General features: G+C 37.9%; 1 protein-coding gene across 4 annotated transcripts in view; it reads left to right on the top strand.

Moving 5' to 3' along the window:
- Nucleotides 1-11,709, top strand: part of GABRB2 (gamma-aminobutyric acid type A receptor subunit beta2) — a 248,337-nt gene extending 236,628 nt beyond the window's left edge. For 2 of the 4 annotated variants that reach the window (XM_037907450.2, XM_007071440.4), the window contains 2 exons: nucleotides 2,721-2,771; nucleotides 5,447-11,708. In XM_037907450.2, coding sequence (XP_037763378.1) covers nucleotides 2,721-2,771; nucleotides 5,447-5,794 — 399 coding nt within the window. In that variant the 3' untranslated portion in view covers nucleotides 5,795-11,708. Of the gene's footprint in view, nucleotides 1-2,720; nucleotides 2,772-5,446 lie in introns of all 4 variants that reach the window. The other 2 variants (XM_043520968.1, XM_007071441.4) reach the window with 2 other exon arrangements.
- The last annotated feature ends 15,173 nt before the right edge of the window (nucleotides 11,710-26,882 follow it).

Below are 26,882 nucleotides of genomic sequence, written 5' to 3'. Positions count from 1 at the left end.
GCTTTGCCGTGTAAAATTCCTTCCTTCTCCTAATGAATCTTTCTTCCTTCACCTGAGGATTCATAATACCTAACAACTATTACACACATTACTACTGTAGATTAGGGGGTGAAGGGTAATATTTTAAGCCCCGATTCAGGAAAGCACTTAAGTCTATGCTTAACTTTAAGAATGTGCTTAAGACCCATTAAAATTAAGCATCTGCTTCAGTGCTGTCCTGAATTGGGATGGTTTCCTGATTCAGGGATTTAGTTGCAGGTTACAGTCACCTAAAGCTGCTCTATGGAAATGGAGATTGAACACACAATTTAAAGGTTTTGTTTATATGCCTAATCCCTCCCATTCTGCTAGGGGATAAGGTAGGGCTAAACTTTCCCTGGCTAAAAGTAGGGAGGGAGAAATTGTATCCATATAGACTGCTCCTCATCCTTCTCTCCACTGGATGGTTCAGGTGCCTGTGTCTATTTACTCCTGGAAATAGGTATTACAAAAATGGTATTACAAAATGGCTGCTGTAAACTAGAGTCTAGGGACCAAGACTGGATATAAGGAGACCAAGAATCACATCTCTGGCCTTTTCCAACAGTGTCCTCCACATTGTAAGCCATGGAGCAAATTCAGCTTCTGATTCAAAACCCTTTGAAATTAATGAGTCTTTCCATTGACTTCAGTGGCCTTTGGCTCAAACCCTGAGGGAACATAGAGTCAGGTCTGGAATGTAGATGTTGTGTGGAAATGTGAAATTGTGGAGTTTGCTGCGTTTTCTTTTTTTAACCCCCATTGGTGAAATTAGGCCCCTGGGAATTTTGGTGCAAGTAATTAGAGATGCGTAAAGCTCAGCAGTCTTGGTTCACATTGGTTTTTTCAGTTTGTTTTCAAAGTTTCCTATCTGTTTTCCTATCAGTGTGAGTTAAACCCCATTGATTTACTTTGAGTTTTAGGATTTAGATAAACCGAAGAACCTGAAGGAAATCACTACTGACTCTGCAGAGTTTTGTTGAATTTCCATCTTGCCCTAAAATCAAACAAAATCACCTGAAATCATAACTCAGCCCATGTTTGCTCACATCTCACCTCAGGTTAACTGCAAAGTCTGTGAACTTCTTACATTTCAAGTTGTTACAAAATCTGAACCCAGGAGAGCTTTGCCTAGTGTCAGGTTTCTTTCTGAACAATTGCTATAGTTCTGAAAGTAAAGCTCGCTTTCTTCTATGGGGGCACAAACACCCATGTGCATGTTTAGTGGCACAGTTCCATATTTGGAGATTTTGAAATATTGACATGCATTTTGAAGTTAGTTTTAGAAGCACATTTACCACTCCAGAACAACTACATATAGTTTGGCTGCCATTTGTAAACCATTAAATTTTTTTGAATATTTTCTAGAGTGAAATTAGAAAGACTAATAAACTTCTGAACAAATTAGGTAATTTTGCTTTTCCTGTCCTGGCAGAGTGGACCAATTTGGCTTTGGCAAAGTTGGCAGGGCATACCCTTACCTAATGAAATTGTACATAATTTCTATGCATTTCTCACCTATGTTCTTGTTTCACCCAGATTTCACTGAAATACCAGCCATCATATCTTATACATTTCTTCTGTGCCACCCTATCTTTAAAATGAGCAATCCGTATCTGCAAGTATCTATACTATATAGATTAAACAAAAATTTTGTTTGAATACCAGAAAGTAAAGATGTCAATGATATTATGTGTTTTGAATGGCTAAGTTATCCATTACAGATAAATAAATGTTGAATACAGCAGGAGATAATACTCCAAAACCAAGTTACTGATTCCCTACCAGCATCTAGAGAGAAGAGTGATTGATTGTGGAAGTGAATCCTCCTAAATGTATATACCCATGAGAATGAATGTAGAAGCTGTACATTTAAGATATTGTACATTGGATAATTAATAAGTGTAACAGGAATTCCTTTAGATAGCCATCATTTTGGAGTTTCTGTGTAGCAGGGAGAACATACAATGGTAACATTTAAACACTCTCTTCTCTGTGTATTTCTTTTGTTTGGGAGGCCATCAGAAAAGATCAGTAACCTTCTTATAGGGCCCCAGGGTCATTTTTTCTCAGCTCGACCTGGACCTACTATGAATACCATTTATGCCATTTATTTTGCCATCCTCCTTATTAGACTGGTGATGAAAACTCCTGCATGTGTGCTGTGCTCTAGGCACCACTTTTCCACTTCTGAATTCACCTTTTATTTCCATAGTTCTTACTGCTACTTTTTTCATCATCTTCCCATCCTCCTTTCTTCCCTCCCTCCTCCCCTGGGAATTTCTCCGTTATGTTTGAACTCTGTTCACCATAAGGAGTCCTGTTGTATGGTTGAACAATCATTCAGCACCAAAAGATTTTTTTTAACCTTCTGCTACCACCTTTGAAACCACTTGTATGCCCACTTCCCCCAAAAATAATTTCTATGATTCTTTTCATATCATCATATCTTCCTGGGTCAGAATGACCAGTCAGAAAAAATGCATTTACGTCACTAATTTGTTACCTACAGTGGCAGGGCCAAGGCAGTAATAGCACCTCTAAAGCCAGAATATACTTATGCTGGTTGTTGGCTTAGAGGGCCCTGTACCTTTAATTAAAAATGCATATCCTATTAATACCCTATAGTGCATTAATTTTTACTGAAAGATAACAGCTACCTTATCTCTAAGGAAACTGGTCTTGATTTTATTAACTTACAGGACAGAAGAATAATTGGCACATATCATTGTCCAGAAATGTATTCAACAAAGGTATCTTTCATTGTTTTTTAAATGTTTTTATCCTTAGAGACTTAAAATTGAGGTCCTGACCACTTATGGTCATTAAAGATCCCATGGCACTTTTTGTAGGAGTAGGCACCGCAACCCCAAGCCTCCTGGCCAAATTTCAATTTGTGTAATTATGTTCTGCTTATTTGACCTTCCCACCACCACCCACCCACCCCATAGTTTCAATTGGCTACAGCATTCTTCATTTCCTGTATTAAAATAAAGTGTGTTGTTCTGCACTGATAGACAGTCACCACATTTCACCTGACAGGTGATTGCATTTCACAGGCTTGTGAAGTGATTCTTCTTTCTAAAGTTTGTAAAGCGCTTTGGGATCGTGCTGTGTACAGTAAACATGATTCATTATCATTCTATCTCAAACATCTATGTAGTAACAGATGTACCTGTACATTTTATTTAGGGCTGGGCGAACCTGGTAAATTCAAATGACATTCCTCACTCTAATCTCACAGTGAACCTTTTTTGAGGATCAAAAGTTAGGTTAATATTTTTTATTATTTTTCATTTTCACATCCCTCTGTGCTTCCTGGATTGGAAGTGAAAGATCTGAAATACTGGGAAAATTACTATTCTTGTGAGATGTTCCAAAAAATGTTCCAGGTGTGGGAAGGTCAGATTAGTTCTGGATACTCATACGAACTTTTGTGTGCTTATCTGAGCATTCAGCCATTTGGAGGTTCGCCCAACACTAATTTACTGTGTTCGGGGTTACTTCTATTTTTCTTCAGAAAAGTTGTTGAGGTTTTGCAAAACTTCTTTCACGTTTTTCTAACATGACAGCTGGAATATGTGCAGAAGAAGACACCTATCCCCAGAGACTAGTTTAGAATTTTAAATAAATAAAGGTTCTAAAACAAAATATATTCTTGTAACTACTTCCTTTCTGTTTAGTGATACTAAATGCAGCAGCTTGCTGTGCTGCCATATTTGCTAGGTGCAGGCTAACATTTCAGTGATCTTAATGACATATCAACAGCAGCCATACAAGAGACAGTGCAAAAGAAATAAATAGTTAAGTGGAGAAAAGTTCTTAGCTGTTTACTGTAGCATGTCTAGTTCCAAGTCTATTTGACTATAATAAAACTTGTATTTGTATTTTCATACAAAGTATATTCTATAATGTTCTTTAAAGAACACCTTGTGGGCTGATATCAGTGCAGGCCAGAGGGTAGATAAACTGTTCAGATTCAGTTCAGTCTCAAAGAACTTCAGCTGTGGCCAAATTTGTTTAAACCAAAGTCATTCCTATGGTAGATTCTTATAAATGTACAGCTGTCTATCTTCCTTTTTAAGCCAAAGTAACCCAAGGCCTGACCTTTGTTAAACCTCTGGGGTGAAATCCTGGCCCTATTGGGGTGAATGACAAATCTCCCATTGACTTCAGTAGGGTCAGATTTTCACCCCTCATATCTGGATTAGACAATATGGAAAATGAAACTTTCAAAAGGGCTTGTAACTCGTCATTTTTCCTAATTAATTATCTAGTATTTGCTGTTAGTTAACCTCAGTATTTCCATAATTCAAAATATTTCTTGTGATAACTACATGGGGAATTGTAGGGAAAAGTACAAGGATTTAGGTAAGCTTATATATTTATTTTTTTTAAAAATGGAAAAGTTTTAAGGCCCACTGTTGCATTCCAGATTTACACTAGAGTAGAATTTAGTACCATATCTTTGAATGCCCTGACTTTTGTGTATTCAGGCTTTTAATCATAACATTGCATTAATGCTTTTTCTACTGAATACTTTTTTCATTGAATTGCCTTGTTTGAGTTATTAATTTTTTTAAAAAAAGTTAGTAACCACATATTGAAACAAATGTGCAATTAAATTTAATGTGATTACACTCCGAAATAAATGCATTTTTTTCTTGCCTCTAAAATTCAGCCCTGTGCTGTTGCCAGTGCTCTAGTCTGATGAGATGACTCAACATGCACTGTGCTTATGAAAATCATGAGCACTGGAGAGTGGACACTGCCTATAGGTATTATATAGAGCATGTCCATATTTTCTCTCCCAGTCGCCAGTGGTTGTGTTAGAATTTCAAGATTTCTTATGTGATCTTCTTACAAAACTGCTGAGTATCTTGAGGGAGCAAATCATGTTTGCTTTATCCTCATAGGCATGCTCCAGCATTCATGTATAGCACCACTGAATTCACCTCTGTCGTGCACATTTGGAGGTTTTGTCAAAGCAGAGGCTGCATTTCATGTTAAAAGAAAAACCAAAACCAAAAAACTCCTAGCACTATATTAAACCCAGATATGTGTGCACAAGGGCAGTACCATACTTTTTCAAGATGCATGGAGGTTTGTGCTAGACATGTGAGGTTAGGATGTGGCCGCTGACGCTGGGTCATAACTGTGTATTGCCTCTGCTCTTAAAATCTGGGATCCAGCAAATATTATCTGTTCAGACATACAGGACAGGCCTTATTACTCTTACCATTTACAAAGGAATGACTGTAAAAACTGTAATGGTTGTATTTAAAGGACAGGAGTAGAAGTTTTTTCGATAGATAGGAATCAAGTGGATTGGTATTGTTAGGTCCAACCTTTGTCAATGTGATCTCAGTTTACAACTGATTGGGCTTTTCGTTCCCCCATGCTAAAGCTGCCTTCTTATATCTTGCAGATGGATCCACATGAAAACATTTTGTTGAGCACACTTGAAATTAAAAATGAGATGGCTGCCTCTGAGGCTGTTATGGGGCTTGGGGACCCTAGAAGCACTATGCTGGCCTACGATACTTCAAGCATCCAGTACCGGAAAGCTGGCTTGCCCAGACACAGCTTTGGACGCAATGCCCTGGAGCGACATGTGGCACAAAAGAAAAGTAGGCTACGGAGACGTGCCTCTCAACTGAAAATTAACATCCCTGACTTGACTGATGTAAATGCCATAGATCGATGGTCACGCATATTCTTCCCTGTTGTTTTTTCCTTCTTCAATATTGTCTATTGGCTTTACTATGTGAACTAAAAAACAAAGCCACACAGAAAGCAAGAACTGGATTTCTCTCCAAATTGGTTGTACAGCCAAAAGTGGGACTTAGAAAAATTCTATTCAGGACAAAAGTTACTTTAAAACACCTTAGTTGCTGGCCCACTCTACGGTCTGTTTTATAACGTTTCAGTTGCTTCTGCTAAGTCACAAACACATTCTTAGTTACAGTAGAAACATGTTCCCCCTTTTAAAAATGTGGGTGTATATGAAGAGTGAAAGCAAAATTCCATTCAATCATTTTTTTTCAACACTCATATATATGAGTTTAAAAACTTAAACTATAAAAAAAAGGAAATTTGGGAGACAGGTTTGAGTTTTAACAGCAGAATGTGTCATTTCTTTGTGAAATTGCACATCGAGTACATATGCATCTATACTTGATTAAAGAGTGTACTAAGATGCTGTCATGCTTATGAAACATATACACTTAACTTCTAAATGTGTAAACTTAAAAACAAGTAGTGCCTATCATCTCACCTTCATGATGATGATGGTCAAAGATTTCTGAGCAGTAGTCAGGTAATTGCTAATTTTTATTGAAAGACTAAATCTTTGACTGATATTATGAGCGGGTTAGGATTTTGCACAGAAACTTAAGCAAGTAATACTAGTTTTGTTTTGGATTTTAAAGAGTTGGCATAAGGTCATAGTCACAATTCATTGCACTTTTGATATGTGGGGGAATGTGGAAATCAGATTTAGAGATGGACCAACCTATCATGACCTAAATGGTGGACATGTTGATGTGCTCAGTTCCTGGGAGATGGAATCATTTGTCCAAAGTGCCAAATGTTGGTTGGCCAAATAGTAACTTTACAGACGGCTAATGGAAACCATTGGTGCCCTGCTCTTTTAGAATAGAAAAGGGGAGACAAGTGGCAACCATTCAAGAATGCAGCCCCAAAGAAAAGGAAGGCTAGAATCATATTGTACAAATGAATGTTGTCAGTCATAGTCCCTGTATTAGTCCAAAAGATTCATATGGAATTTAGTGGTTTTTTTCAGGTTTGTAGGCTTCCGTGCTTTACACCTGAGAATGCTTTTATATTCAGAATCTAACATCCAATTTAAAAAGTTATTGAGAGAGCAGACGGTTACAGGAATTAATATGTTAGCTGTTTGAAGAATTCAGATTTCAGAAAGTTTCCAGTTTTGTAACTTCAATAGAAAATTTACAGATAGGATATTTTCTCCAGCTGGATTAGACCATGCCATGCATTGTTTGTTTGTTTTTTTTAATTTAATAAGATATTATAAAGGGAACAATTTGGTAGGGATGCCTTTAACAGATTAACTAAGCTTTTCAGTGTTTCCTGCTTTAGAAGGTCTAATGGCTTCCTTTAAAAACTGGCAAAATTCAATTTTGCCATAAAAATGTGGGAGATTTTTATTTTAAAAAAAATAGTATCCTCTTGTTTTTCCTTCCATGTAATTTTATTTTTTTATAGCAGAACTATTCCTAAAGGGTCAGGCAAGTTAGAAAATGTGCTCATTTAATGAAAAACAAAAATTGACAACTGTGGTAAGAAAAATCACTAACTTCTAATGACTTCTACAGAACTATTCACTCTGCTGTTCAACGAAAAATAGTTATGATAGCAGTAGACACATCCTGTTGTAACTATGCTACCTCTCAGCTATATACAGATTTCTTAAAGAACCACAAATTCCAGCATGCTCTGAATAGTAGTATTTCTGATATAGCAGAGGAAAATTTACAGCTATGTTTTCCATATTTAAGGATTCAATTGCCAGTCCTTTTAAGAATGATTCCTTAACATTTTTCATAAAAAGCAGATTTTTTTTTCTCTCCTTTAAAAAAGTAGTAGTAGCTCATGGAAATTTCTGTGGAGAAGGGTTAGGAGAGACAAATGATTAGAGGAAAACTGCTTTGAGGATTAATAGGCCAAGTTTACACCATTATTTTTTACTTTTATTCCATATTACCATGGGTTTCTGCTTCAGAAAGAGAGAAAAAATAGCTTTGAATGTTATTGGGAAAGAACCTGAAAATTAGATGCACTGAGTACCCACAACTCTCTTTTTTAGGCGAATGGTGGGTACTCAGTACTGCCTCTTTGGTCAAACCCTGAACTGCATTAGATTCAAGCTTTTGACCATGTGATTAGCCTTTTCATGGCTTTCACACATGAGTTCTCAGTGCATTTCACAAACCAGAACAATGTGCTTTTGTAGCTGCATTTGAAGTTTGAACTTCTATGAATCATGCATGCAAACTCATCTTAACTTCTCGGGAAAGGATCCACACCACAAATTGGTAACAGTCTTAGAAGTCTATTTTTATATATGGCACCCTTTGTGATAACCCAATGCTGTCTTATACTCACAGTTTTCATTCAATGCACTAAGAGCCTTTAACACTTGTGTTTCACAGAAGCATAGTTTAAATACAGGGAGCACAGTGTACACAAATGGTAGATATGCCTCAAATATAAAACCTAATAGAGAGTATGTTTACTCTCTGCACTGGTTTAGCAAGTCAGCTGTAGTCAAAACCATGGAGATAAGATCCTAGTATTGCATATTAATTTATCTGAAGATATAGTACAAGCCATAATACTCTCTAATGTTGCTATTTGTCAGGTAAGAGAAAATGTCTGGTTTCTGCTCAAGTGTCACTGGGAAGGATGTATCAATAGGAGGAAGGAGCACTTTAATTTCCTTTTGGCTACTAATGTCATGTACAAAAACTTTTGGAAAACCCTTCCAAATATGGATTGGTATAATTTTGTACTAAAGCTAAACACTGTGATATGAATAGGGTGGGTAGTGGGGGTAGTGTAGGGGAGGAGAACTGACAAGACCCTGGCATGGAAGAACCAGAACCAAGGGAGTGTGAGTCATTACCTCCTCTTCTTGGGACATGTGTGACAAAAGTGATAAATTACGCCAGCATACAACAGCTGTGCTTTTTATCATGTGTACTACCCTCTGAGTAAATTAGACCAACCAGACTAGCTTTTACCTTAGAATTTACCTAAAAAGAATACTCCAAACCCTTCCACTCCTGTTCACTGTTGTTAGATCCACTAACTAAAATATTAAAGTTACAATTTAGATAATGTTTGTAATATAATTAGAAATACACATGTTGTTATTTCATTATGCAGAACAGCCAGCAATTAAGGTGTTTTTCATCTTTGTGAAATTCATGGGAAAATTATGACTATAATATGGCACAGTTTTAATTAATGATATATTTGAGATCAATATGTAAATATAAACTGTATATGACTGCTAGTAAGTATAATATGCATTTTCAGAACTGAAAACTCATGCAACATATTTCTGTGTTTGCATAAGGAATGTTACGTTTCTATCCTATTGCGGTTTAATGACTGGGAAGAAAGACTCAAGCAATGTCATTCTGAATATTTCCTTTATCGTTCCCGGGGGTGGGAGGGAGAACCAGAGTCTTAAATAATATGTTACAGAATACTTCAGAGAGTTTTTAGACTCTAATACAAAGGACATAAAATCTGTCAGGTACAAAAGCACAATGCATAGAGAAAGTGAGGGGGGTGGTCTTATACCGAGGGAACAAACCCTGTTCATTTTAGGCAAAGTGTGCGTTAAAATTAAAGGTCAAATAACTTTTACTATAAATATAAACCATGTTCCAATTCCATAATTAACACGCTACTTAACATAAGAGAAGTAAACAAATGTTAAACATTATCCAAGTGTATGTGTATATAGACAAATATATTTATATATATCTATATATGCATATGTGTTTATATACACATTATATAAGTACACATATTCATATGTTGGTGTGTTAAAGGAATAAGCTAATAACAGTTTTGTTTCTATCATCACCCAGAGTATGAATAATTTTTTGAGAAAGCAAATTAATGTATTAAAAAAATCTTACTATACAGGGTAACTGGGCATTTCTATATCAGCAGATCAATGCATATAATTCTTATGAAGCATTGCACAGTTTGACATTTATGATAGTACTGTACCTCCTTGCATCTGAAATTAGACTACTCCTCACATTGCTTGCCTATTTCTTCTCCTTTTTTTTAGTAACAACACTGTCCACTAGTAACTTTTCAATAACAAAGTCCTATTGATACCAAGAAAAAAAGAAAAAATATTAATATTTATAGAAAAATAACTTAGGGCGGGGGATGTCCAGGGTACAATATTATAATAGTAGTGATCATAACATTTTGCTATGTGTACATAGAACATATAATGTGAGCAACCATGATTTAAGCTGAACTTGTGTAAATATTATCAGATTTCTTAAACATTTTTAACTTCTAATTTGTACTTTATGGTAAGGCAAAAAGCTGATTCTATTTATGGTTTAGGTTAATGTGTCCTAAAATTATGTAAATAACTAAATAAGCTGTAAATGAGCAGTCAATAGATACGGTAATTGTTTAGTGACTTTTTTTTACTAAGTACAATAATTGCAGTGCTCTAGCAGAGTAATTTAAACACCCTTTTGCATAAACAGATTTGGATTTGAGATAAGAGTTTTAATACAAAAATTCAAGGAAAGTACTGTAGTGTAAAATTGTCATTGCAACAATGTTACTGCTTGCATAACAGGTTATTTTTGTATGGTTAAAAAATTAAAGCAACAGAAGATTGTAGTTCAGCGCTCAGTACTCAGATCAACATTAAGATGGTAGGACCTGATTCTCATTTACAGTGAGACCCTTTTACACCACTTTGGCCTGTTAAGTAAAGGGATATTAGTGTAAAGGAGAATTCAGTCCGTAATGATTTCGCTACAGAAAGCCTGTCTGCTGCATCTGTTCCTGAAATCTGTCTCTCTTATGATATATATTAGTAGACTTTAAAATAAAAACATGTTTGACCGTCATTAGATAGCGTAGTTCCCCAAAGCCAAAGAATCTTCACTTCAGAAATTGTTTAAAAAGGGAAAACTAATAAGTCACTGCTTAACACCAAAGGTAAAGTTTAACAAAATGCACTAGGAACTTTGTCAAAATTTTTAAGGAGCAAATGGAATGTTAATCAAAACCACTGCCCTATTCTACTTTGTAAAAATAACAACATTTTAAATATCCATTAATTAATTCTAATTGAAATAGATCATCTCTGCAAGAATATGCAAGACACACATTTATATGTATCAAATTATTTATTTATTTTTAGTAAATGCTTTGACAGTGAATATGAAATGTTGGAAATCTTAGCTATACTGTCATACTATTTTTTTTAATGTTTCTCTCAGTCATGAGGTCATCTATTCCAATTTGATAAACATTTTGTATGTTTGCACTGTTACTGCCATGTGACAAATATTCGCCAGGCTTTATTGTTTATGGTCCATCGTATGGATTGAGTTAAAGATCATGTGGACATTTGAAACATAAGTAATTCTAACAAGCTGACTATGATTTGACTTCCTTCACATTTTTATTTGCATGGGTGTTTAAATGGTTCTGTTAGTACTGTCTTTGCACAGTTCTGATTTATCTCTTTTTTACTTAGTACTATTTACTTCATAATGTAGTAATCATCAGCCTTACTAATGACCTTGTAGCCTTTCTTATATGCACATAATGCACATTTTCCAATGGCTAGAAAACGCAAAATACTAGTGGATATCATTGCATCAGATCTTCATGTCTTTCTCAAAAGGACTGCTAACCTCTGGGATAAATGAGGTAGTAAAATGATGATTGTAAATGAGTAGCACATAAGAGATATTTTCTTGAATTTAAACTTATTGCAGCCAGTTTCAGCATGTAAATATATAATAATAATGTTGGCTAGTGTGTAATTCTTGAACTAAAAAAAATAAAGAAAACCTAACAGAATGTACATGTAGTTGTGTAATGTTCGGAAGGCATGTTACTCACACCAGAGATATTTAGAGTGAAATCTCATAGATGTAAAGAAGATCAGAATGGGCCATTGTGATCACCTAGTCTTACCACTTGTATAAAACAGGACCTAGAGCTTCCCCAAAATAATTCAGAGACCATATCTTTTAGAAAAACATCCAAGCTTGATTTAAAAATTGCCTGTGATGGCGAATCCACCAAGACCGTTGGTGTAAATTGTTTCAGTGGTTAATTACCCGCATCTTGAGGGCCTCAGTTTTCATTTTGCCTTTATTCCAGCATTACTCCTACTGAAATCAATGGTTCTAGGAAAACTGGGTCCATACATCTAAGGAGAACCTCTAAACATCTGATGCGTATCTTCCCCCTCCAGCACAGAAGGAGATTGATCAGATGCTTGTGTGGCATCATTCCTGCAGATGCTATAGAGCCCTCATGGTTCCAATGTCTATTCATAGGAATGAGTAGCTGGGAACTGTGGAACACACAGTCAACCATCTGGCCATGTAGCCATCTGAAAAGTGAATACAGCCTGCAGAAGTTTTATCTTTTCTTTGAAGACCTCCTCCTGGGAGCAGCCATGACGGAGGAAGGACTTGGTGGCATAGCTTCAATGGAGCATTGCTACTTCAGTTTGGGGGACAACAAGGAGCTAGAGTAAAACAGAGGGGCAGTCCACACAGATGACCCTGGCCTTCCACATTTACCTAGGGATATGCCAGGTTTGCAGGCCAGATCATGTGGCCTATTCCATGATGTAATTATTGGGGAAGAGCTCCATAAGGAGTTACACACAAGAGATTTCCCTCATCAGAGTCTCTTCCTCCGGGCGTTTATAAGAACCTGAAGGTCTGGAAGTCAGTGAAGGGGAATTAACATTAGTAGCTGTGAGTCTGAGATGTGTGACTCACAGATGTTGTGTATTATTTGAAACATCTTGTCTATCTTTACATACTTGCAATTTTACCACCTGAGAATAGGGTTTCATTTTAATTAATACTCACAATATTCTGAATCAACACCAGAGGGCTGGGATGCTGTAAAAGCACCTGGATTCTGGCTGTGCATAGCTCCAGGTACATAGCATAGAAAACTTCAGAACAGGATGAAGAGAACATAAATCTTTATGGGTATAAATTTGTCTCAGTTATGCTCAAGGAGCTCACGAGGCACTCCAAAAGAAACTGGGTAGGGGCAAAATGGACAGGCGGTGGCTACTGCTCTGGGGAGAGCCTGTCCCTTAGATCAGTGGTTCTCAGCCAGGGGTATGCAGAGGTCTTCCAGGGGGTACATCAACTCATTTAGATATTTGCCTAGTTTTACAACAGGCTTCATAAAAAGCAGTAGCCAAGTCAGTACAAACTAAAATTTCATATGGACAATGACTTGTTTATTCTGCTCTATAAACTATACACTGAAATGTAAGTACAGTATTTATATTCCAAATAATTTATTTTTTAATTATATGGTAAAAATAAGAAAGTAAGCAGTTTTTTCCATAAAAGTGTGATGTGATACTTTTGTATTTTTATGTCTGATTTTGTAAGTAAGTAGCTTTTTAAGTGAGGTGAAACTTGGGGTACGCAAAACAAATCAGACTCCTGAAAAGGATACAGTAATCTGGAAAGATCCAGAGCCAGTGTCTTAGAGCATTCCTATCCCTGATTCTATGACTAATTGTGGCATTCAAGCCCCAGCCCAAAAAGACGGCAGTGCAGGGCTGTACTGATTTAAGGGCATCCCAGGGAGGGGGAGCATGAGTAGCAGTTGTCTCTGGCCATTTTGTGGTGATAAGAGGGGATGGCTTTCTACAATATTGCACATACACGAAAGGCCATCAGTATGGCCTATGTGGAAGGACAAAGTGGAAAAGTAGGGGCACCAGAAGGGAGAACAAAGTGTCTGTGGGGACAATAACAGCAACCAAATCCCCATCTTCACTGCAGGCAGTTCCCATTCTTGTCAGGAAGTGCACGCAGCAGCTGGTGGCTTCTTTGAAATTGTTCACCTGCCTGTTTCCTCCACCTGACCCCTGATCCCTCAACTCCACTATTCCAGGAATGGCAGATGACTGACCTGTTTTACTAGTCTTCAGTATGGACAGACACCACTAGAACTGCAGAGAGAAGCAGACATACAGAGTCTTGAAGAGGGGAAGAGCCACAAGAGCCACATCTGACAGCAAAGAGAAGAGATGCTGGCATTAAGAGGTACGTTTTGAGTGAGTGTCAGCAGAGTCAGGGCATGAGGAGCAAGACACTACAGAATTGTTTAGGAAAATTCCATTTTGAATTTGTGCTTGGGATGGGGTGTGTATCATGGAAATTCATTCTACCCCTGCTGGTCTTCAAGGAAGGGTTCTAGTATGAGGGTCCAAAAGGATTCCTGGGACATACTAAAATGCCAACATGTTTGTCTCATATGTGGCATATACGCATTACTGTAATTTCCAAAAAGTGGTGTTTTAGCTCAAACAAAATGTTTTAAGCTTGGCTAAACACATTTTAGTAGCATACAAATATTTATGCCTCATTAGTAAATCTCATCTCCAAAATTGAAATAAAATAATATTCTTAAATTGTGTAAATGTTTCCAATATCTGATATCTAATCAATGGAAAAGAATTAAAAAAGCACTGAATAGTGGTTTGAATAATTAAGATAGCTTTGTTCTATCTTCAGCTTTGACACTAACTCACTATGTGACCTTGAGTAACTCACTTTGTCTCTCTGAGCATTAGTTTCCTTATCTGTAAAACGGAAATAATATTCATCTCTCTCATTAAAATGTTGTTTTTCCAAATATTTGTAAAGAGATAGAGATTAGTTAAGGAAATACACCATGTACACACACACAGAGAGAGAGAAAGAATTAGTATCTAATAAATCACTATTCCCTTTGTGAATTAAACTTCTCTTTTTATTTAAAGTAACAAATTTACTTTTATTTATAGCTGTCATGAATATTGCACAATTACATGCAAGTCAAGTAATGAAAATTGGCTCCAAACAGATTGTAACAGTTAAACATTAATAAATGTAACATTGATACATAAATAGCAAGTATGTTCATTAATATAAATCCTTGGACTATCAACATTAATGACCACCATGACATTATTAATTTGTTACACTACTCATAGTTTGAAGGATATTCGGCGTGGCTGGTTTAGCAGAATGCTTATTTGTCAGAGTAATTAATAAATTAACAAATGGTGAATAGATACAGAAAAAGGGCCAGATACTCAGTTGGTGAAAATCACTTAAGTCAATAGAGATATGCTGACTTACATCAATTGAAGATCTGGTCAATCCTGTACTCTGGTTGTATTTCAGGGACAAACCTTTAGAATACAGCTCATCCCATAGACAAGAATATTTTGTTCACTCTTTATGACAGGTTGTCAGACCTGACATAGTGCATTCATTTTGGCACTTTAGTGGCTAATGCAATGCTTCCACCTGCAACCATTTCCTTTAAACTTTCCCTTTTTTTGAAAGAACATAACCTGGAAAATGAAATCTCCTGATGTTTGGTATTTTTTTCTTCCTAACCATTTGAAAAAAAGCCATATAATCAGTGTATATACACTTTTGGCGCTACAAGGCTATTCTACTGTCTTTCAAAGGGTACATGAAAAAAATGTGGCATACTTATGCTTAAAGTGATAGGTTTAATTAATTTCCTTTGTTTTCTATTTCAGCCCACATGAACCTAGTCTCAAACCTCTCAGTCCAAAAAAGTACTAATTTCCAGATTAGAAATTTACGAAGTTGTTGTTTTGAAGACTCTGACTGATCACCTTTGTCTTTGATCTTCAGTTGTTTGTTCATATTTTATAATATTAACATTCATGAACAAACTGCAAAATAAAAGATCACAAAGAGGCACAAGAGAACAATGCAGCACAAGTTAGAGGAAACTAAGTCCTTGCATATGCTCTTTGACAATAGCAACAAAGGAAAAGATGCAGTGATATACACACAGCACAACTGTCACCAACCAACAAAAGGACAAATTTGGTAGCATTATCTAGTATGGTATTCTGTCATGAAAGCTTTGTACGGTAATCTCTCCTTCAGTGAAAGTAAAATGAGAAGATATGAAACATGGCAGAATAATAAAAACAGAAGAATGAGCACTTATGTCAGGAAAAAGACTTCAGGTTTCCCAGACTAATTTAATCATTTTCACTCCTATTCATGTATTTCACGGTGTAAAATAAAGGCTCATATTTTAAAAGAATGTGCACATTTTCCACATACCTAGATTGTATGTACAGTAATGTGCATTTGCAAAGGTGCCCATGCAAACTCTAAATCTGCACACCTGAATTAGGCACTGGTCACACACAATAAGAGAGCTCCTCCTTTCACACATTTGAGCCACACTGTTCCAGTAGAAATAAGCCAGACAAATGTATTATACTCTCAAGCTTTCATATCTAAGATCAAACCAAGGAGGCAGGGTGGGTATTATTACAGGGGCAGACCTTACAGGTTCAAATCTGTTTCAGATCACAAATGAAATTTGGTCTCAATCTAGATCCCAACATCCAATGTAAAGTCAAACCACAACAGTTTGGTAAAATACCATATGAGGATCACCTTTCAAGATCGGGATTGAAATATAAAGAACAGAGGAGAATGGAATGGTGTATGGGGGAATGTAGACAATACCTTCCCAAGCAATGGATGACTCAAGACAGTGGGACTCTAGTCTCTCTCTTTCTCTCTCTCTTTTCCCCACTCACAATAGATGTCTCAAAAATAGAAGATTTCTTGATATTGTGGGCAGGGAGAAGCCCCCTGTATTTCATAGCATTAGCTTTACCTTGATGCTATGAATTTGGGATTTCAGTGTGAAGATGTTAGCTGATCCCAGTCAATCGGACACACCTGAAATGTTTTACGGAAGGTCTCCAAATCAGGCTAAGGAAGGTTAAACAATGTCTGATATTATTTGCCTGTATTAACTAGTAACAGTTACACAATATCTGAACTGGTGACTTACGGACTAACTTAAGATCATAGAGAGCGAGAACCTGTTTAATATGACAACCAGACAAAAATTTCCAGGAGGACGAAACAAAGAAGGAAAGAAAAAAGAAAAACTGTCATTTTTCTCACTGATCATATGGGATTCTAAAGAATCCTACAAGTTCCTTTTGTGGTACAGTATGTTTCTTTTACCCTTAAATGCATCTCACCTAGTCAGCATCTGCTTTCCCCACATTACTCCTTAATCTTCAGAGAGTGAAGCCATTTGCAATAAGCTCCATTTTTGCTGATGAAATGGAAGGCTGCACAGCATATGCCCATCTGACTTCCCCTTCATTGGACATGTGTTGTACATTCTGCGGCACTTAAAAAAATGCCAAATTTCATTCCCCCTCCTCCCAGTGAGTAGGATTTGCCCCAGCGTGTTCCACCCAAACATCTTGTTGACAAACCACCTTTTTCAACTACTATGCAAATCCTGAAAATTGTCAGAACAGTTAAAACAATGGGGGGAAATGTTCCTCTTTTAATAACTGGGATAACTAGACCCATCTGTTAGGCTGCAAACTAGAACATCTTGTTTATATTTTGTGGGCACTCATGCATGTTACTGAACTGGAAACAATAGCATATGAGAAGCTGTATATTAATTAGAACATAGTTGGCTCTGCTTAGATACCGCAGGAAATTTAAACTGGAGGCTTTAATTCGAATGAAATGAAAGTATGGGAAAACAGGAAGATATGGAGTTATTGTGTTAAAGACCCTATCACTTATCCACTTGATGAAGGAGTGTTGTAGAACGTCCCTATGAGTTTCTAGTCTATGTGAACATACTCTGTAGTAGTGTTTACATCAGGGATATGTACCTGGTAACCAGACCTTAGTGAGTGATATGTAACAAATAATTTATTAGATGAGCTCTGTCTCTGTTCTTGTTAAAGGAATGTCTGAGGTTCCTATTTTCTCACATTTATGTGCTGCTTGAAGGCATTTGATTATTTTTTTAATTAATTTTGTTTACTTTTTGAGCAGAGTTTAGTTGTGATTGGTCATATCATCACATAGTACAGTATCTCTGATTGGATGAGCCTAGTTATAATAAGAATGGATGATGGAAACAAAATAAAAAGTTTGCTACCTGTAAGTATTCAAACATGAAAACCTAGCATCAGGAGGCATGGCCTTCACCCTCACCCTTGGGTTCCTAGTACATCATAGGCCACTGATGGCAGTTTGAGGTCTCTTCTAGAATAACCTTACCAGCTAGTTTGGGACAGTTTACTCCAGTTAATTGTTTGTTATGTAAAATTGTGGCCTCCACATTTAACCACATAATGGTCTCATTTGTTTCTGTGTCCACACTGAAATAATGTACCCTTAGAATGGATGAAGAACATGGTGGGACCAGAGCATGTCTGGTTGTTGTTTCCAAAGACCCAATAATAGAATGAAAGGATCTCAAGAGATGTGGCCTCCTCAGGGATTCTAAGTAATAGTGCCTTTTATAGTTAATTCTTAATGGCCAAAGCCCAGTAAAAGGCTGGAATTTGGAAATAAAAGCCCCCCAGGCCTTAAGTAGTGCTGAAAAAAAACCCATTTTGTCTTTAGCTGTAAAGTCAGTAGAGCCATCGGTGGACAAGTCAAATCTGCTTTTGAGCACTCAGCTTTCTGTGTGTGTGATACAGTCTATGCAGATGCATGGATGCCCACAATATACCTGCAAGCACTGTGTGAAATTAATACTGCTATACACTTGTTGAAAATAAAGAGCTTCTCTGAAGACAGTTGACAATTAATTTGCACGAAAGCTGAGGTAAGCAGTGTTGGTAGCCTCTGCAGGTGTATCTCCAGGTACTGCTACTGCACCAATTATGATAAAACATTGTCTTCCCATAGTCACTAAGCCATATGCTGTGCACTTGAAGGGAATGTGTGTTATTTATTAGTCTGCTGAAAAAATGTGCTGGTATCCTTTTGCATTCACAATATCTTTCTTTTAATTACAGGTTTCAGAGTAGCAGCCGTGTTAGTCTGTATTCGCAAAAAGAACAGGAGTACTTGTGGCACCATAGAGACTAACCAATTTATTTGAGCATAAGCTTTTGTGACCTACAGCTCACTTCATCGGATGAAGTGAGCTATAGCTCACAAAAGCTTATGCTCAAATATATCTGTTAGTCTCTAAGGTGCCTCAAGTCCTCCTTTTCTTTTTTCTTTTAATTGTTTACTTATCTGAAAAAGAGAGAGAGAAAATAGCTGTCACTCTTGCTTCTTTATTTTTAAACGCCCCCTCCCCAACCCCATGTTTCCATCTGACCTCAAATAAGTTAAAGCTTCCACAGGACTTCTATGTAAGACAAATAAACCGAAGTGCCTCATTTAATCAAAACCAGTTCATTTTCTGACTGCTACAATTTATTATAGTTAGCCCATTATAAATTAGACAGTGTCTCCAGGGACCTGTTCCGTACTTGAAATATCACAAAACTGCTGTCATACATAATGCCAATAAAATCTGCTAAATTTATACCCACCAAAAACGTACTTTACATTACGTAATGACCCAGTTTAATTTTGATGTATAAATGGGCTTTTTTTTTTTTAAATTGTCCTGTATTTTCTTGCAGACCATGTTTTTTCTCTACTTCAGAGCAGGGCCTTGGAAAATCTGTTTGGTGTGTAGTGTGACTGTTCTTATTTTATAAGAATTGGACATACTTCCAATTCTCCTCTAGAGACAAAAGCATGCAAAGAGCAATTTTCTTTGCCAGCTCATGTAAAAGTCTGTGGGATTATATAAACAGACAGGAGCAGATTGGTTCCTAGAGTTTCTAGCTTTTTCTTCTCTTAAGCAGTTTGTACACTGGATGGTGAAAACAACAGTAGGATTGATGTGTGAAGTACAAGTCGACCTGACACAATAGATTATGAGAGTTCAGTTGCACAATTTCAAAACGTAATATGATACAGTTTAAAAGCAATATTCATTTAAGTTGTAGAGAACCCCTGTACCCAATCCAATTACTACTAAAAACTGACGCATTTCCCCCCAAAAATCAATGAGCCTGATTCTGCATCTACATGGGTTTTACATCAGTGTAAATCAGTGGTGCTCGAACTGACTTGTAGTATGAGAAGAGCAAGCAGAATTATGGCAAGCAACTCTAATGTTAATAAGTACATAGTTATTAGCTACATAAAGGACCTCCCCGGTAAACCTGCCTCCAGTACTGTAACCGACTACTTCCATAATAAGAAAAATTAAAGTAAGAATGTTAGACTACTAACAGATGTGCCCATTCCTCATGGCAATAGAAGCTGAGGCTGTATTTACATTGATAGGCATTCAGAAGCAAACATAAGGAGGAAGAAGCGCAAGTGAAGATGAAGAACAATTTTTCATATCAAACAGGAGGGAAAATCGTTCTTTGTAAAAATATCTTCATGGTCCTGGGACATCAGGAGAATTAGTGAACTCCTTTGTGATGCATAAAAGGCAACTCCACTGTTTTCCCTGGATACTGCTTGCTTATCATTGTGTTTGGCTGAACCAAGATACCTGAGCACAGAGGGTACACAGTTCACACTACAGTATTTAAGTGCCTCTTTGATTATGTTAGGGTTAGGTTGGCTTCAGGCTTTACAAAGGAGTGCCTCACACATGGAGATCAGCTACTCCACTTGTTTTACAGAACCAAAGAGACAGGAACCAAAAGTAGTTAGCCATCGGGAATCCAAAAGAGCAAAGACGTCCCTATCAGATACCAGATATTGTTTGTTAAAGCGAAACTTATAATTAACTAAAGATTGGGTATGTCTGCTAATACCAATGTACAGTAGGCAAAACAGCCCCACTTAGCCAAAACCCCGTCTTCAAAACATTTGATGAAAATCTGAGCATTGTGCGATATTCTGATGGCTCAAATGGAGATTAAAATACTTGCATAGCTAGTATTTTCTTTTATCAATTTTCTACACAGGCTTTTCTAGTTTCATATAAGACATGCTACTGTGTACATGTTTGCCAACTCCTGTTGGCCTTACAAGGCGGGGGTGAGAGAAAATAACCAAATCAGACTCAAATAAATATACAGTGTAAATATCATCATTGCAAATGACATTAGAGAAAATGTCAGGAATCTGGGTGGAGGGAAAGAGAGAGCTCTAAGGATCTTTTTTCTAATGAAGTTTGAACCTTCACATTCTCTTGCAAACTGCATAAAGTATGGGAAATAAACTCCTCTCTGATCAACTGGACATCAGGAAAGTTCATGTATGACCTAGAGGTTCATAAATAATGAAGGGTTTCCTTAAGTTGAAGTTTATGGAGGCCTAGAGCGTTCACAGGTTTGGTTTGAAATGGAAAAAGGTTAGGATAAGCTAAAATTGCTCTGGTGTCTACTGAGATGACTGGGAGCACAGTATAACTTTTTGTTGCTTCTTTGCTTGGGTAGGAGAAATAATTCTATAATTTAATAAAAATCATTTTTAGTCTCAGAAAGTCAAATGCTTGTGCCGGGTCTCATAACTATCTAAGGTGCACTTTAAAATTGGAGATGGAAGACAGAAACACAGTGAAAAGGTCAGGGTTCAGCATATGAGAACATTTTTACTGTAAAATGGAGTGAGAATACCGAATTCTGCTTTACTAACAACCAATTTTAGTCTGTGTGATGCATTTAGTTTTGCTTTAAGGAGCAGAGTTTCCTACCACAACCTTGATGTTCAATATTGTTGTTCTAATAAAATGTTAAACTGGGCTCATTTCTCCTTTTCCATTTCATAGATGACTATATAGAAACTCCGGTGTAATTAACGTTACTTAGATTGCAGAATGAACTCCTTCATTAAGTTTATTGCACATAAAAGTGGTTCCCTTTGTCAAAACCATATGCATGTACTGTATTTACAGATGCACAATTAATGTGTTGTAATTAGAGACAAATTAAAAAGGGTAAAGCTTGATTTTCAATTAGATGACAACTTTGCTCACTTTTGGATAGAAATGAATCTAATTAGAAGAACCTTAACATAATCAGATATAAAGCCTGGGTTTATTAGGATATCTTAAACATCTCATTCTACAGCAATTCCTATGTTTCATATTACACAGAACTCTGAAACTACTAGACCAAATTTGCTCAGGGTTAGCCCCTTGGTTCCAATGTACCATGCCAGTTAACTTCAGCAGCCCTCTAATCTCATAGGCTTGGCAGTGCTCCTGGGTTTGCTAAACCCTTTGATGTTTCAAAATCCAATGAAGAGCATCTCCTTCTCCCAGTCTTTCCCACTGTGAACTGACTTGCTGCTTCTGTCCCATGCTACATGAAAAACAGTTCCTTGCCCCTTAATGTCAGCCAGCTGCTGTTACATAAACTCACAACTGCTGGCTTGTCTCCTCCTCAGTTCTTTCTTTCTGCCTTGATCCCAATATGGTAACACCCATTTCCCACTTTTTTATTCTGCCTCTGCGAAAAGCTGCCAACAATTTTCCTTCATGTTTCTCCTGGTACTTAGTTGGGTCTGTCCACATGGCTTCAAATCCATTTTCTCTCCATGCCCACAACTATCAAAACAACCCCTTCTGCTTCCCCCTTGCTGTCACCTTCTGATCTGTCACTCCTTCTCTGCCCTCTAACTATATCACCTTCAGGAACACCTGCTTCTCCCTGCTGTCTGGAGTGGCTCACAACTGTGAGTGCCTACCTCAGAGCAGACTGTCAGAAACCAGGAAGATATCCCAAGCTGTGTTCTATAATTAGATTTCACCAAGCCAGTACTACATGTGAACTCCTGGATCACTATGCCAGTCTTACCCTGGAGTCACAGACAGTCCCCTTAGACTCTCCTGCCTATCTTGTTATCCAGACAAACTGGACTTTGGTCACTTAAACCAAAAATCACACCACATCAGGTTTCTCCCTGTCCCAAGAGACCAGTCACTTACCCCAGATCAATTGGTACTCCACATCTTTCACTAAAGACAACTCTGGCAGCCAATTTTGTAGTAAACAAACTAAAGGTTTATTAGCTAAGAAAAAAGAATGAAAGTTATTGAGGGGTTAAAGCAGGTAAAATTTATTTACAGGTGAGTCACAGTTTGTAATTCTAAATGGTGGCAGTAATGTAATAAACTGCCAATTTCTCAAAAGTCTTTTCAGGGTACCCAGATCGTCTCTGAGGTTCTCTGCTTTGCATCTGGTACACTTCCCTATAAAAGTCCAAACAGTTCAGAGATGAAGCCTCTTTCTTTGACTCCATTCTTATATCCTCTTCTGGCAGAAGACAAGCTGACAGTGTCTCTACCCTTGTGGGTTTTTCCTTTGATGACAATGAGTGAGGAATGCACATGCATGTTGAGTCTCTGACCTCAGGTCATCTCACACAATGGCCATTTGCTTTGGAATTCGCCTTTTCTGTCAAAGTCCTTAAGTCCTTCATTAGCATTCCACAAGATTTATTTGATGGTGTGACAGGGTGCTGATTAATAACTGCTTAGCCAACCCTCTGCCATTCCAGTTCCAATTAAGAGAGGTGAATTGGAGATGACTTGAGGAACCTGAGCCTGATTGGCAGAAGCAGAACAGCTGCCAACCTGATTAGACTGGGGCTGCATAAAAGCCTCAGAGGAAGGAAGCCAAAGGGGCAGACAGAAGGGGGAGGGGAGAAGCCCCTGAGTGGAAGGAAGAGGCTGGAACACCCAGTGCTATGTGGTGAGAGGTGGTGGGTTTGCACTATAAATAAACTGCACCAGTGACTGCTGAGTCAGAAGATCTCTGAGTGATTTTTGGAGCAGAGCAGCAGCAGGACCTGCTATTCCCCTGTTACACGTGGTTATTTACTTATAGGGGTATACACAATATACATGTTTGCTATTACATTATAACAGGAACAGATAAATTAAAACAATACAAGGAACAATTTCACTAGTTTTCATGAAATTTAAACACCTGAATACACTCTTACATTTACATTCATTTTGGTCTATACTAATACACAAGTGAATTGACCTGAATACATTCTAACATGACCTGGTTTGCCAGTGTGACACGGGCAATACAACCAATTTTCACCCACCTCCTTCCATTGCTTAGTTTACAAAGCAAATCAGGAACAAGATTGTTAATCAACAGTTTCATGGGGCGAACAAATAGCACAACACTCTTGGCTCCTCCTTCCCCTCGTTTCAAATGGATTTGTGGATTTTGTGGGGCTTATTATGATCATACACAAGCAGTAGTAAATGCTGGGGGGAGGGATAGCTCAGTGGTTTGAGCATTGCTAAACCCAGGGTTGTGAGTTCAATCCTTGAGGGAGCCATTTAGGGATGTGGGGCAAAAATTGGGGATTGGTCCTGCTTTGAGCAGTGGGTTGGACTAGATGACCTCCTGAGGTCCCTTCCAACCCTATATTCTATGATTCTACTGGTGCTCATGGTGGATGCAAAACCACACCACAGGCAAGGGGAGCCTCTTCCTTCCCTCTGTCTCTCTACACGTATGCGACCTGTCACAGCCATGTAGCCTCATGAGGGTGCTCACTGTAGGATTATTCCATGTAGTATGCAGAGTCAAGAAATGCTGTTGTGATTAAATTTGTAAGTAGAACTGGTTGTACCTATTCTGATGGAATGTTTTTCTGTTAGAAAAAACTGACTGGTCACATTTGAAATGCTGAAACTCTCAGTGGAAATTATGCAGATTTTTGACTGAAACCTGCCTGGTTTCCTGACAGCACACCTGCCTGCCTCCCTGCACTCCCTGGCTTCTTGATCGCCCTCCTCGTGGGCTCCCAGGGCTCTCAGAGCTTCCTCCTCTTCAATTGCCTGGGAATCCAGGAGCTCCCTGATTTCCCCAGGCAGGTAGCTCCCTGATTTCCCCAGGAAGGTGGCTCTCTGGGCTGCCTGGCTCTGTAGGCACACTGGGGAGCAAGCTGAACTTTGTCAGTTCTCCCAGAATGGAACTTTTCCAGTCTTTCCTTCTTGTGAAAAATGTCAAATTTTGATCTCTTGGTCCTGATTTAGGATAAATGAAATTTTCAAAAATTTTAATGGAAGTGAAAGGCTGTTTTCCGGCCAACTCTGATTCTAATCTCCATGATTTAAGGGATGGAGCCCTCTGTTGGCAAGAAGAGGCAAAGCCATTTTAGGCCTCCTTCCTTTGCATATGGTTACCCATAATTCTACCCTGTAAGTTTTTGTTGTTTTTTGGTTAAAATATGAGTGCATATGTGATGATAAAAAAATATCCTTATTGTCTAATGAAAGGGCATATGAACTATACTAAATATGCTCGGAATGAGGGATCACCACTAGGGTATAAGATGTGAAATAAGACTGGGTAATGGAGCTTGGGTCCACGAGAAAAAAAGCTGGGGGGGGGGGGAGTACTAGATAAAAGAGATGTATCCAAAGAAGCAGTGACTCTGTCTAAAGGTATTGTTTGCTTTGGGTTCCCCTATCCAAAGATCCTGAGAGGGGGAGTCAGTGGATGAGGCTTGACCAGACCAAGGACTAAAGGTGATTATATGATGAGGCTTGTCTCGCTGGCAGCAGACCAGGGAACAGAGATGACTCCGGATTGGTGAAGACATGCAGCAGACATGCAGCAATGACTAGCTGGCCCTGCAGCAGCAGTGGGAAGCTGACTCTGAACTGCACTGGCAGTGATGTGGACTCCATAGCAGGACTGGCAGAGATGAGCCCTAAATCATATAGCAGGGACCCTGTAACATCTAGCACTACCCTTTCTAGTACAGTACAGTCAGTATAATTTTCCTTGTGTTTCTTTACTTCCTATTACATTCACATTACTTTATTCCTCTCCCAAATTCTCAATTTACCACAGAGTTTTGTCTAGCAATGTGTAACTGCCTCTAGAAGTGTAGGAGGACAGTGACCTCTGTGCCACCTTTGATGGGAGATTGAGTGACACCCACACCCCTAATGGAGGTGCCAGGTTGCACATCTAATTTGGGGAGTCTGGAAACAGTCACAGTGCTGGACTCAGAATCCTTTCACTCAAGAGATTCACTCGGATCCTAGCAGTGCTTATCTATATGCAGGGGCTTGGGAATCTGCCCCATCGTGGTTTGAAGCAGATGGATCAAGACATAATTTGCTCATTTTAAAATATGATTTAAAATATGATTGAGGCAAAGTAAGTGCCTCTCAGCTTACAGCCATTGATTTTCAGTAGCTGTGTTAGAAGTGTTGCAAAAGTAACAGAAAAGTGTTCACTTACCTAAATACTCTCTCATAGGAATGTTATTAAGACATGCCAGAGCAAAAGCAAAATAGCCTAATAGTAGAGCGAAGATTTGGAAGTCACAGCCATATTAACATTAGCTTTAGGGTATTTGCTTTATTAAATGCTTTGATGACATTGTGATGATCTAAGATGAAATGGTGTTTGATCCAAATAAATATTAAGGAGATCTTAGAGTGTGTGGGCTGTAACTAAACTGTCAATTAAAAGCAGGGAAGAGAGAAATGACCAGCTCATGGTTTTGGAGAATGCTAAACCGATTGGGGCAAAAGTTGCTACTCATCAGGACAGAAGCCATTTTGCTTGGAATGTTTTGGGCGATATCGACATTAGGATATTTTTGCTCGAACTTCCACCTGGTGCTCTCACTGATTCAGCTTTAGCAATGCATGTAAGAGCACTCGTGTTGACAGGGCTCTGATTGGCCTCCAACTGGTCTGGATATAGTTTAATCTGGGGACAGTGGTGAACCTTTGATAGAAATATGCAGTTAATATGGAGTTAATCAGAGAAATTTCAATAGCTCTGTTGATAAGAAAATGCCTTTCAGAAGTTTGATTTTGCTGAAATTTTGTTGCAGAACAAAGTGGGAAAAGTCAACAGTGTTGGAACATCCTATTTTGGCATTTTCAGAAAGAAACATTTTGATTTTTTCATTTTGAAAATACTTTTTTTTTAAATTTTTTATTTTGTAGTCTATATTATGATATAATATAAATGACCCCAAATGGATTTTTGTCCAGAATTTAGAAATGTTCGGGGTTTCCTCCCAATTTGGAACAAAGCCAAATTTCAAAATCTCCAAGTCCTTTGCAAAACAGAACAGCTGTTCTGCACAGCTCTAATTGGCACCAATTGGTCAGCCTCTGGTTGTACAAGCCATCCAACAGAGACTATTACACCAACAGTGCATGCCCATCTGCAGTGAGACACATTG

Source organism: Chelonia mydas, chromosome 8 (genome assembly GCF_015237465.2).
Source record: "Chelonia mydas isolate rCheMyd1 chromosome 8, rCheMyd1.pri.v2, whole genome shotgun sequence".
In the NCBI taxonomy this organism is placed as follows: domain Eukaryota; kingdom Metazoa; phylum Chordata; order Testudines; family Cheloniidae; genus Chelonia; species Chelonia mydas.
This window is presented reverse-complemented; position numbering and strand designations above follow the sequence as displayed.